At 47.7% G+C, this 10534-nt stretch overlaps 4 protein-coding genes across 5 annotated transcripts; 1 reads left to right on the top strand and 3 right to left on the bottom strand.

Annotated features, from left to right (window-relative positions):
* Positions 1-983: 983 nt before the first annotated feature.
* LOC128268753 (histone H4) lies at positions 984-1582 on the bottom strand. The gene has a single exon (XM_053005953.1). The coding sequence runs from the start codon at positions 1538-1540 to the stop codon at positions 1229-1231; it is 312 nt and encodes a 103-aa protein (XP_052861913.1). The 5' UTR covers positions 1541-1582; the 3' UTR covers positions 984-1228.
* Positions 1583-2176: 594 nt separating this feature from the next.
* On the top strand, positions 2177-4064 carry LOC128267751 (superoxide dismutase [Cu-Zn]). Of its 2 annotated transcripts, none has more exons than XM_053004652.1 (2): positions 2177-2388; positions 3591-4064. In XM_053004652.1, exons 1-2 carry the CDS (start codon positions 2323-2325, stop codon positions 4014-4016), a joined length of 492 nt encoding a protein of 163 aa, XP_052860612.1. In that variant the 5' UTR covers positions 2177-2322; the 3' UTR covers positions 4017-4064. The 2 variants fall into 2 exon arrangements, with proteins under 2 accessions (XP_052860612.1, XP_052860613.1); XM_053004653.1 differs by lacking the exon at positions 3591-4064 and adding an exon at positions 2873-3534 and having other exon boundaries at positions 2183-2388.
* Positions 4065-4121: 57 nt separating this feature from the next.
* LOC128267750 (uncharacterized) lies at positions 4122-5561 on the bottom strand. The gene is made up of 2 exons (XM_053004651.1): positions 5445-5561; positions 4122-5381 (listed from the first exon to the last, which is right to left on the bottom strand). The coding sequence occupies exons 1-2, from the start codon at positions 5559-5561 to the stop codon at positions 4122-4124; spliced, it is 1377 nt and encodes a 458-aa protein (XP_052860611.1).
* Positions 5562-6370: 809 nt separating this feature from the next.
* LOC128267966 (uncharacterized) lies at positions 6371-9749 on the bottom strand. The gene is made up of 6 exons (XM_053004935.1): positions 9632-9749; positions 7762-8316; positions 7238-7686; positions 7014-7169; positions 6603-6906; positions 6371-6537 (listed from the first exon to the last, which is right to left on the bottom strand). Exons 1-6 carry the CDS (start codon positions 9747-9749, stop codon positions 6371-6373), a joined length of 1749 nt encoding a protein of 582 aa, XP_052860895.1.
* Positions 9750-10534: the final 785 nt, after the last annotated feature.

Raw genomic sequence — 10534 nt, 5'->3', positions numbered from 1 at the left:
AAAATGACAATTTCTGTTAACAATAAAAACATGATGTTTTAGGTTGATCTTGTTGCTAATTTCATATTGGTGTTTTTATTGCTTGAATATTTTGGTAGCAATCGAACCGTAGCAACCTGTTGGGAGTAGATAAAGCGCCACGAAATCTATAGTAATCGTTGCCAAAAGGATTGAGGCAAAACGTACAGACACTCGAGGAATGGGCTATACTTTGAAGATATATGCTACAGTTGTAGATAAAATTATTTCAACTATCTCTCGTTTTTACCTTTTCGACAAATAATATTGGTTGAGCTTAACTTTACTGTTCAATAGACTTGTTTAAAACACATTAATTAATTTAGAACTAACGATGATTTTGATCATCGTTAATTCTAAATTAATTCTAATTTGACTAACTTTATTTTCAAATCATTCGTTAACTTAACATCAACTTTTAGGCAGTGTTGCCTGGTTTCGTTAAGTGACGTCATTGTTGTGGCTGCTTTTGCGCCTTTGTTGCTTTTGCTCTTATTCGCTCTCTTATTAGGCACAATTCCAACAATTCCAAATCCAAGTATTCCATTTTTATGTTTATTAGTTATCGTAGTCTAATAATTTTCTTCGTTAGTGAACGATATTTCTTCTGTAGGGAAAACTATTGCGATTGCAAACGAAATGCAGATAAATTAGCTGCGTCTAACACCTATGGCCTTTCGGAAGCCGCAAGCTTGCAACTTTCTCTCCTGAACATGGAGATTCTTCCATCTTTTGAATATCCCAAAATCATGGGAAAAATAATAAGACTCGCCAAACTCTTTAATGGAGGAACATACCAGAAAAAAGGAGTTTAGATATAGATGTGCATCACGATGTTTCCTGCATCAGCTGCATTCGATTCGCCATCTTGGTTTGCCGGCCAAAAATCGATGCCGATGATGTGCACACAATGGCAAAAAGATCCCGGCAAAAGCGTTGAAATTTGACGCCGTGTTTATCGAGAAAGCACAATCATAGTTACCACGCCAAGCATGGACATTTATTCCGAAGCCCCGCAGATGAATATTTAAGAAAAACGCATGTTAAGTTGAGGCTTTGTAATGTACATGCATATGTATAGCTATGTGTCGCGTTGGGAAGCTCTGTAGAAGCGAATCTTTCAGAAATACATTCGTTGGCCCTGAAAAGGGCCGTTTTGATGTTGTTCTGTTGTGTTGCTGATGGTGATGATGTTTGACGGTCTAGCAGTTTAGCCTCCAAAACCGTACAGAGTGCGGCCCTGGCGCTTCAGAGCGTACACCACATCCATGGCGGTCACGGTCTTGCGCTTGGCGTGCTCCGTGTAGGTGACCGCATCGCGGATCACGTTCTCCAGGAACACCTTCAACACTCCGCGCGTTTCCTCGTAGATCAGCCCGGAAATACGCTTGACGCCTCCACGGCGGGCCAAACGACGGATGGCCGGCTTGGTGATGCCCTGGATGTTATCGCGCAGCACCTTCCGGTGACGCTTAGCTCCTCCTTTGCCCAGTCCTTTTCCTCCCTTTCCGCGTCCAGTCATCTTGATGCGATGCTAAGATTTCACTCACGATACGAACTTCACGACGATTTGACGAAAATTGATGAAAATTTGTCGATTTCAGCCTGTTTATATGGACGACGATGCTATAAAAATACACCATAAAAATGCTGTGTTGCCAGAAAAGCGCGCCAAAATCTGCAAAGACGTAAATGTAAAATTTATTTCGATCCCACTGACAGTTTTGGTATTTTTAGCAATTGTTTTACCACGGACGAAATGAATCAATTCAATGCCTAGAGTAAAAGAACTTTTCGAACCATAACTGAATGGTTTCTGTTCCAAATTGTGTTTGAGCGTAGCGCTTCTCTCCCTTTTTCGCTTACATCAATACGTTGGATTGGCAACTGCACAGAGTGAGAGAGATAGTATGTTTGCCCTATTTATCTCATGGCAACCTAGTGTTGAAAACAGTCAAAATTATCAAAAATGTAACATTATTTATCTATTTTGTAAACATTTTCAACTCTGTTGAAAGAACATCTGCTTGAAAGAACAGCGTTATGGCACGGGCTCTACTGTAATAATTACACCAACACAACCAAAAATCGTCGGTAGCTAAACATACCCACACTGCTGCACTGTTTTTGCATTTTCGCCGATAAACGAACATTCGGTCTTTTGCCCACGGCACTATTTTGCCGATCGGGAAAGTACACTTTATCAGGAAGCTCAGTTCAGTTGCGGATTTTGCGTTGAGTTCGTTCGGTGTAAACGGTGTATTCGATTGAACCAAAGCTTACGAATTCTACATTCTGTGCAACATGCCGCTGAAAGCCGTGTGCGTTTTGAATGGCGAAGTGAAGGGAACGATTTTTTTCGAACAGAGTGTAAGTATTTCACGTAAAAAGCCGCAAAATGGCAGGCGAGGATGCCCAAGATAGGTTCGCACCGCTTCTATTTGGATGTCTTCCGGATCGATGAGAATTTATGTAATCTCTTGTTTTTTGTGGCTTCTACGATTTAGTAGCTTAGTAGTAGTTTAGTAATGGATTTTTAGCTCCTCTAGCCTGAGCAAGGGTATACTTTTTGGAAGCAAAGCAATTGAAACGCGATTTAAGCGGGGTTATTCCGAGCAACCCTTGACTTGGCTCCTGAAGTTTGCCTCGTCATGCTAACTTGTTATTTCGCAACAACTCATCACTTCTCTCTTTCTAACGCATACGAAAGGTGTTGTAAGCAAAGTCGACACTCAAGTCAAATAGTTTACACGTTTTCCGACCAATGCAGTTGTGAATAATTCAACAATTAGCGCACCATCGCACCGTGTCGTACATTCTTTAACATTAATCCATCTCATTACGCACATTTTAGGGAGAATCGGACCCCGTCAAGGTTACTGGGTCAGTTACCGGCCTGAAGCCTGGCGATCACGGGTTCCATATTCACGAGTTCGGAGATAATACCAACGGATGCATGTCCACCGGGGCTCATTTCAATCCACACGGCAAAACGCACGGCGCACCGGATGCAGCGGAGCGTCATGCTGGCGATATGGGCAACGTTGTGGCTGACGCTTCCGGTGAAGCTAAAGTGGAGTTGACCGTGGAGCAGATTGCACTCAGCGGACCCATGAACGTGGTCGGCCGTTCGCTCGTTGTTCATGCTGATCCGGACGATCTTGGACTAGGTGGACATGAACTGAGCAAAACCACCGGCAATGCTGGGGCTCGGCTGGCGTGCGGCGTGATTGGACTGTGCAAAATTTAAATTCATTCAACCGGCCAGGGTCCGAAGTTGGCTGTTGAAGAAAAGACAACATTTATCTTAGACCACATCACACTCCTGAAGCTGCACACTAGGTGTGTCTTCGAAAATATATATGTATGTGTGTGTGTGTGCATACCAGTTTGCATGAATTTAAAATCATTATCAGTTCCCTGGGAAACGAGAATTTTCTAACCTGTACGTGAATGGATATACAATTACAATAAAAACTGTCATCCTTACGCTGTTCTACAAGAACTGGAAACAATTTAAAACAACTCCCGCCGGAGATGGTGTGTCGCTTTTATTGCATTTCGCTTCGCAGGGTACATCCGTGGCTGTAACCGGGGCACTCGAGGGGCTGAAGCCCGGAAAGCACGGTCTGCACGTGCACGAGTTTGGGGACTTTTCGCGCGGATGTCTGTCGACCGGGCCACACTACAATCCGGACGGCAACGATCACGGGGCGCCAGAGGACGAAAACCGTCACGTCGGAGATTTGGGTAACATAGTGGCGTATGGCGGGGGACTGGCGAAGGTGCAGCTGGCGGATCCAAAGATAACGCTCACCGGCGAGCGCAGCATCATCGGTAGGACCCTGTCGGTGTCGGAGTATGAGGATGATCAAGGGCGGGGCGGACACGATTACAGCAAAACGACGGGCAACTCGGGCAACTGCATCGCTTGCGCCATCATTGGTGTTGCGCGGGAAGAATACTTCGCCGAGCGATTGCATCTGACCTCAGGCTAACGAAAGACTGCCGATAAGGACGCGAAAATAAACCGAACCCGTGGGGCTACTTTCAAAGTTGAGGCGTGAAAAGTTATTTCCTAAAATTTATAACATTTATTCACTTCATTCTAACAAGCGTATAAGCAGTTCCATTCCACCGTTAGTCACGGATCCGCACGTTTTTATCTCTATGACTGGTTTTTCTATTGTAGGTGTAGGCGGTAGCTCATCGGCCACACTGGCGCTTGCAGCAAGATCTTTCGACGTTGATGGCTTTCCCGTGCCGGAGATGGGTACGTTGGGCGGCAAGGATTGATTTTGTATCGTACCATCCGACACGGTTGGTGTGCCGATCGATTGCAATTCATTCGTAACCAGCGGGGCCTGCGCGACCGACTGGTGTGGCACGCTATCATCCCGTGGCCGATTATGTAAGCTTCGTTGTATGAAGCTGAGCATCCGCTGTGCCTTGTCCGAACAGACGCTGCTGGGCGGTGGTGGCCTCGACAGGGTGTTGAGTTGGTTTAAAAATTCGACCGGCGTGATAGCTTTCGTTTGAACAAGTTTGTTTGCATCGCTGGCCATTTCCATGGTCGGGTTGTACGGCTTTTCGGAAGGCTTGCTTTTCGCAAGCGGACTTATCTTTCTTCGCTTGCGTGCAGAAACTTTCTTAATTCGCAGCTTGGTCGGTGTGATGGATTCTACAACGTGTACCGCCCGTTTACGCGATTCCTCCGTTTGCGTTGGCACCTTAAAGATAACATCTTGAAGGCTTTTATTTGTTTGCTGGACTGCTTTCAAACATTTTTCCAGCTTTCGGCCGGATGTCGGTTGATTTGGCTTCGTTGTGCTTTTTGGTTCTTCCGAGGGCTGCTTCTCCCTATTTGGCATCAATACTGTTGTGCTAGATAGTGGTGGGGTAGAGGTGGACTTTGAAGGCCACAAGTCCTGAAGGATATCATCGATTAGACCGACATCGAATTTGTTTGCCAAATCCTGGCTTTTGGGCTCGGTTAGCAAAGATTTGGAAGCGTTTGCGAATGGATGCTGGGCAACTGGTTCGGTCGATGGGAAATCGAGATTGAAGTCGACTGGACCGAAATGATCGAGGGATTGCTCTGGAACGCGGCCATAAGAATCGGAGACGCTGCATGGAGTAAAGTCCGAGCACAGCAGATCAAGGTCCAGGTGATTGTGGTCCGGCAACTCTTCGTACTGATACACGGTGTTGTCGTCGTAGTTTTTGAACTTGAAATTCCTGAACGGGTACATACAGTTCGGAGCCTCACATTTGTAAATAGCTTCATTGAGGTTGATGTACATATAGCGAACCATGTATTGTTGATTACCCCGCAAACAACGTGGGCATTGGACCGTTTCCTCCTGAGAAGTGCAGAGTGCATTAGGCATGGCATTACAATGCTACATGTTGTATCTGAAACTTACCTTGGAAGGATCCTCGTTTAGGTACACCTTTTTAACCTTAACCTTCCCTCGTTTACACTGGTCATTACTGATTTCTTGAATTAATGCTTCCATAGGATTTCCGGTGTTTCGAGTCATTGTGTTTGTTTTCCAAAACACCCAAAAGAGTTTTCCCCTTTCGAAGCGGGAGCTGTCATTTGAGCATGACAGTTGAATAGTTGAACGAAGTAGTGCAGCTGAAGTTATAGATTGAGACGAACTATTTCAAGGGACCAACGAACATGAAACATTTCATTTGTTTGAATGTTCACTGGACGCCGTTGCCTTTCCTTAACGCTTTGGAAATCATTAAAGACTATCTATTGAAAGTACACTATTTTCGTTTTAACTAAAGCATTTATTTATACAGTACATTTTCGCCGGCTTTTGGGGAATCCCGCTTTAAAATATGGTATTTACATTCACGCGTTCGTAAGAAATACTATCGGAGAAGCAGAGCACGTTTGTACAAAATACAAAAATACTCCTATCCTAGCGAAACGATGTAATCAAGCTAATATAATATAACCGAGTATGGAAACATCAGAATGTGAATAAAAAAGAATAGACAATAAAAGCCCGTTCTCAATCTCAATGTTTGATTGATCGTCAGCAGTTGATTGTTTGAACAAACATTTGATAAAATACAAAGGAGTTGTTTAGCCCTATGAGAATGATCCATGCTGAAGAGAAATGTTGGTTAATCGATTGGTAGTCGATTTGCTGCCGATCTATCAAACTGAAATCAAGAGACCGGTGGGGAAATGACTGTTAATTAAATCAGCATGTGATAAAATCGTAGAAAAATTGCTAGAATCGGAAATAAATATCAGACAAATAAATAGTTAATCTCTATCAGGGCACATCTGCTGGAATGGTGGGCTTCTGTTCCAGGCCACCACAGTGCGTTATCGGGCCTTGCATTTAAAGTGATGCTTTTTGCGCGGAATTCCCGTAGGGCCGTCCGTCAGCTCGCATATGTGCAACCCGATCCGTTTCAGTGGATGGCATTTGGTCTTCGGGTTACCCCATCGTCCGTTGAACTTCATCCACTTTGGGCGAAGCGAACTGCGTCCTGCCGGGAACAAGTAGAGCAAGTCACAGAGCGCTCCACGAGTCGAGAACAAAACCTCCCCTTACCTTTGGCATCATTCTCGTGGATTAGCTCAACGTTTCTCCAGGTGGACCAAGGCAGCCCGAACCCGTTGATGTCGTACAGGCGCGGAACCCGGACAAACTTGTGCTTCCCCGGTGCCGTCCACAGACCGTGCGATCCTTCGGCGGCGAACAGCACCGGATGGTTGCCGGACGTGACGACCGTTTTCGGGAAGGTTGGCTGCTGCAGTATTCCTTTCCTCGTTTCCTGACTGTGGTACTCGAACGTCCCCGTAAGCCGTTCGTACGAGTAGAATGCTCCTGCGTCGTGTGCCGATACATACATTTCCTGCCGCACGAGTGGGACATAACAAAACAGTGTGTTAATCATTGGAAAACCGGAAGCTCCACTGCCGGACATCGTTGGTGAACGCGTAAAAGCGTATCAGTCTTTACGTCAGGTTCGCGCCGGCCACGGAACGAGAGGCTCATGTGCTCCCAGTCTCCAACATGGCTGCCAAACTCCTTCTTCGTGCCCAGGCACATGCCAAAGATCAGCGGTATAGGCCACGGCCCGAAAGGTCCCAAATCGATGGTGCATATCACTTTGCCCTGGAGTGGAGGAATGTAATCATGCTTGGGAAGGCGAGACGGCGAGCAGCGAGCGTGTTTGCTGTTACCTGACTGTAGGGATAGAACATCCAGTACGTGACATGGAAATGGGGGTATTCGGACGCACTGTCCTCCGGGTAGCGTCCCTGGTCATGCCGACGCTCGGTTATTGTTTCCCACTCCTCGTTTTCCTCACTCGGTGCGGCGCTTTCGGTCGACTCCTCGGCCGCATATTTCAAGCCGTTGTCTACCGCGGCGCCAATGGAATCAGACACGACTCTTCGCCCCGTTTCGTCCGCTTCATTAGGATCGGCCTGGACCTGGATGTCGTTAAGTTGGCCTGCCTCGTAGGCACTCTCGTCCTGAAGCTCTCTGCGTTTGCGAACCAAGCGAATGCTTTTCTCCACCTTGTTAATCCCCTGCCGGAGGTTGGGCTGAAGCTCGAAAATGTTCTTGGGCGTCGGTGCGTACGGGTTACGCTTGAACGGTGGTCGATCCTTCGCAGTATATGTCACTTCTGTGGGCCATTGATAAGTTTAATAAAAACAAATATTAGCTATTGTAAGCATGTTTAAAAGACCACGGTCCTTACCATTCTCTTGATTATTTATACTATGAAACACAGGGGTCGACTGATACGCGATCGTCGTCGTTGGCAGTGGGAATGGCAAACTATCTGGCATGTGCAACGCCGGGCCGGGCAGCGGCTGTTTGCACATACTGATCACCGCGTAAATTGGCACATCATCTTTCAGTGGGTTCTGTCCGTGAATGAACGACTCCTTGTCGGCGATCAACTCCTCAACGTTCCCATTGGTCACCAGGTACCAGCTCTTCGATTCGTTGCCGATGGGCAGATCAAACAGCAGGTCCAGGGACGTCGACGGGTCCTTGAAATTGCGCTTGTTGCGAAAGCGTCCTTGTCGCTCCTGCGCCATCGGGTCGTAGTACGAAAGCTCGTTCGTCAACCCATTGTCGTAGCCACTCAGCTCCTCGAGCTCGGTAATCTCGCTGCCGGGGTACACGGTCACTACTTTGGCTTCTTCTGCGTGCACATGCTCGAGAAACTTGGACACATCGCCGGGCATGTACTTTTCATTTGGCGCCAGCCAGACGAGAGGAGCCCATTGTTTCACCAACGTGTCCACTGTAACGAGAGAACCCGTTTTGCAGAAGTTAACTAAGTGTCTTCCCTACGTGTCTGTGTGAACGTTATAGATTTTATACGGAAATGTCCGTTTTCTTTGGTTTTTTTAGAAAGTAAAATGAACTTCTCACCAAGCAAAAAAAAACCTTTAATGATGGGCTATGGAGGCCACGTAAGTATAGAAACTAAAGCCCTGCCCCCGAAAAGAACCCATTTCGAACCGGCGAAGCGAACATTTTGCATACAGTTAAAAACCCAGCGCAGAAAGCCGTTCCGAAACGGAGAAAAAACCGTTGTCAATACATTAGCGCATCACGCACGCATCGCATCATCCAGATTCGAACCACTCCGGTAACGAGCATAACCGCAAAGTGAGGAAGCAGATAAGTGCCTTTCGCGGACAATTAACAAATTTTAAGTAATAAACAAATTTCACGCGAACTTTAACGAAGCTCGCCGCCTGTTCGCGCATTGAAGTCGTTTGTTTCGGCCGGCGGGCCGAGTTGATTCCATTCTGCCGACCGATTGGAGATGGACTTTGGGAGGGAAATTTCTTCACCAGCACCAGCTGAGCAACGCACGCGGCCGCGGGGAGTTTATTGACCACCAGAGCTTGAGCGAATAGACTTTTCTGCTCACGCCAGAATGGGGTTCGCTGAGGGGATTACTACTACTATAAGGAGTTGATTTAAGTGAACTACTAAATAGATCGCTGTACTGAAGATATGGGGGTTTGGATTTTGGAGGATTTCCTGTCACTCTTTCTCGCCCCCTTTCAAGCCAGGGGCACCCGTTTTTCGTAGTAGCGGTACGGTAGCGTAACCAGCGCTGGGTTGGTTGAGGTCGGCCGTTTGGGTCGCCTGATCGTGTGCGCAAGCAAGCGCGGGCGCGTTTCTCAAACTTTCACTTATTTCCGCAGGCGTGCGGGCGCTGGTGGTGCTGGTTCCGCGGAACCAGACAGGCGGTAGTAATGCGCTCGGGCGCTTCAGGTCCAAAGTCAAGTTCATATCAAGGCCCGCGCCGAAGGTGGTGAAAGAGGGAACAAACTCCCCCAGCGGAGGACTAGAGCCCAGGCACACACGGCCACACACGTCAACGCGCCCTAGTCAGGGACTGGGTAGTATACCTAGGCGGGCAAAATAGTGACTAGATGAAGCGATGGTGTCCGCCCGAAACCCATCGAAACACTAGTGAAAGGTGAACCTGGCCCCGCGGTGCTAGACACTAAACCTGGACGAAATGTCGTGGAAACATTTGGACGCAGGCCAGCCCGACACACGTTTCGGCCTCGGCTCGGTGCGGCCCCGGGACCTACCTATTTCTCGATCCGACAGGTGCGTCAGGTCTTCGCTTTCTAATGTGTGACATTTCAGTACCGATAGGAGCGCCAAAAAGAGGAAGCAAACGCTGTGGAATGGTTTCAGCAAGTTCATGATCCCGGCGCGAGACGAACGCGAGACAGGCTGGGCCAGGCCAATACCGGAAGTACGGTTTCCGTTTGCCACCGTTGCTGGACATAGGTTTTGGCACAATTTTATTCCGGTTTCTGCACAATCACACGCACGCTGTGGGCGAACCAACAGCCAGCCAGCATCGGAGGTTTATGAGCACATTCAGTCGGATTTATGGTGTCGGAAGGTACGACGGACGGATCACTGTAGCACCGCTGCTGGGTGATAACGGCGTTTTTTCTCTGATTACTTAGCCCCGGATGGATTTCTATTTCACTGCACACTGCGCGTGTATCCTATAAAACAGAAATCGGGAACAGTAAAGAAACACTATCCACGGTGGGGTGAAACTGTTTCGCTTGAGCCGTGACTCAATTGGGGGCTTTGCCGTTAGTTGCACTACACTTTCGATGGCCGAGCGTTAGACGAGCGGCTGGTCCCAGCATCGGGCAGCTATGCTTTGGAACCGTTGGAGCCACAGAACACTTCACTTTCGCGTGAACGACGACGCCTTCGCCTGCCGAGAACCTGCCGCGCAAACCTGGTTTAGCCGCCGTGCGGAATTATGTTGTTAGGTACCGTTTTTCTTCCTTCTTTTGCGCCTTTTTCCGTTTTCTAGTGATTAGCACACGAAACATTTCAACTCCCCAGACGCAGCATTCGAAAGCTGGGCAAACAATTAGCGGGCGCTTAGTGATAGGCGCTTTAGTGCTCTGGTATCCTCAATCCGCGTTACGCTAACCGGTGACGCTGGGCGAATGCGGGAA

Source organism: Anopheles cruzii, chromosome 2, assembly GCF_943734635.1.
Source record: "Anopheles cruzii chromosome 2, idAnoCruzAS_RS32_06, whole genome shotgun sequence".
In the NCBI taxonomy this organism is placed as follows: Eukaryota; Metazoa; Arthropoda; class Insecta; order Diptera; family Culicidae; genus Anopheles; species Anopheles cruzii.
This window is presented reverse-complemented; position numbering and strand designations above follow the sequence as displayed.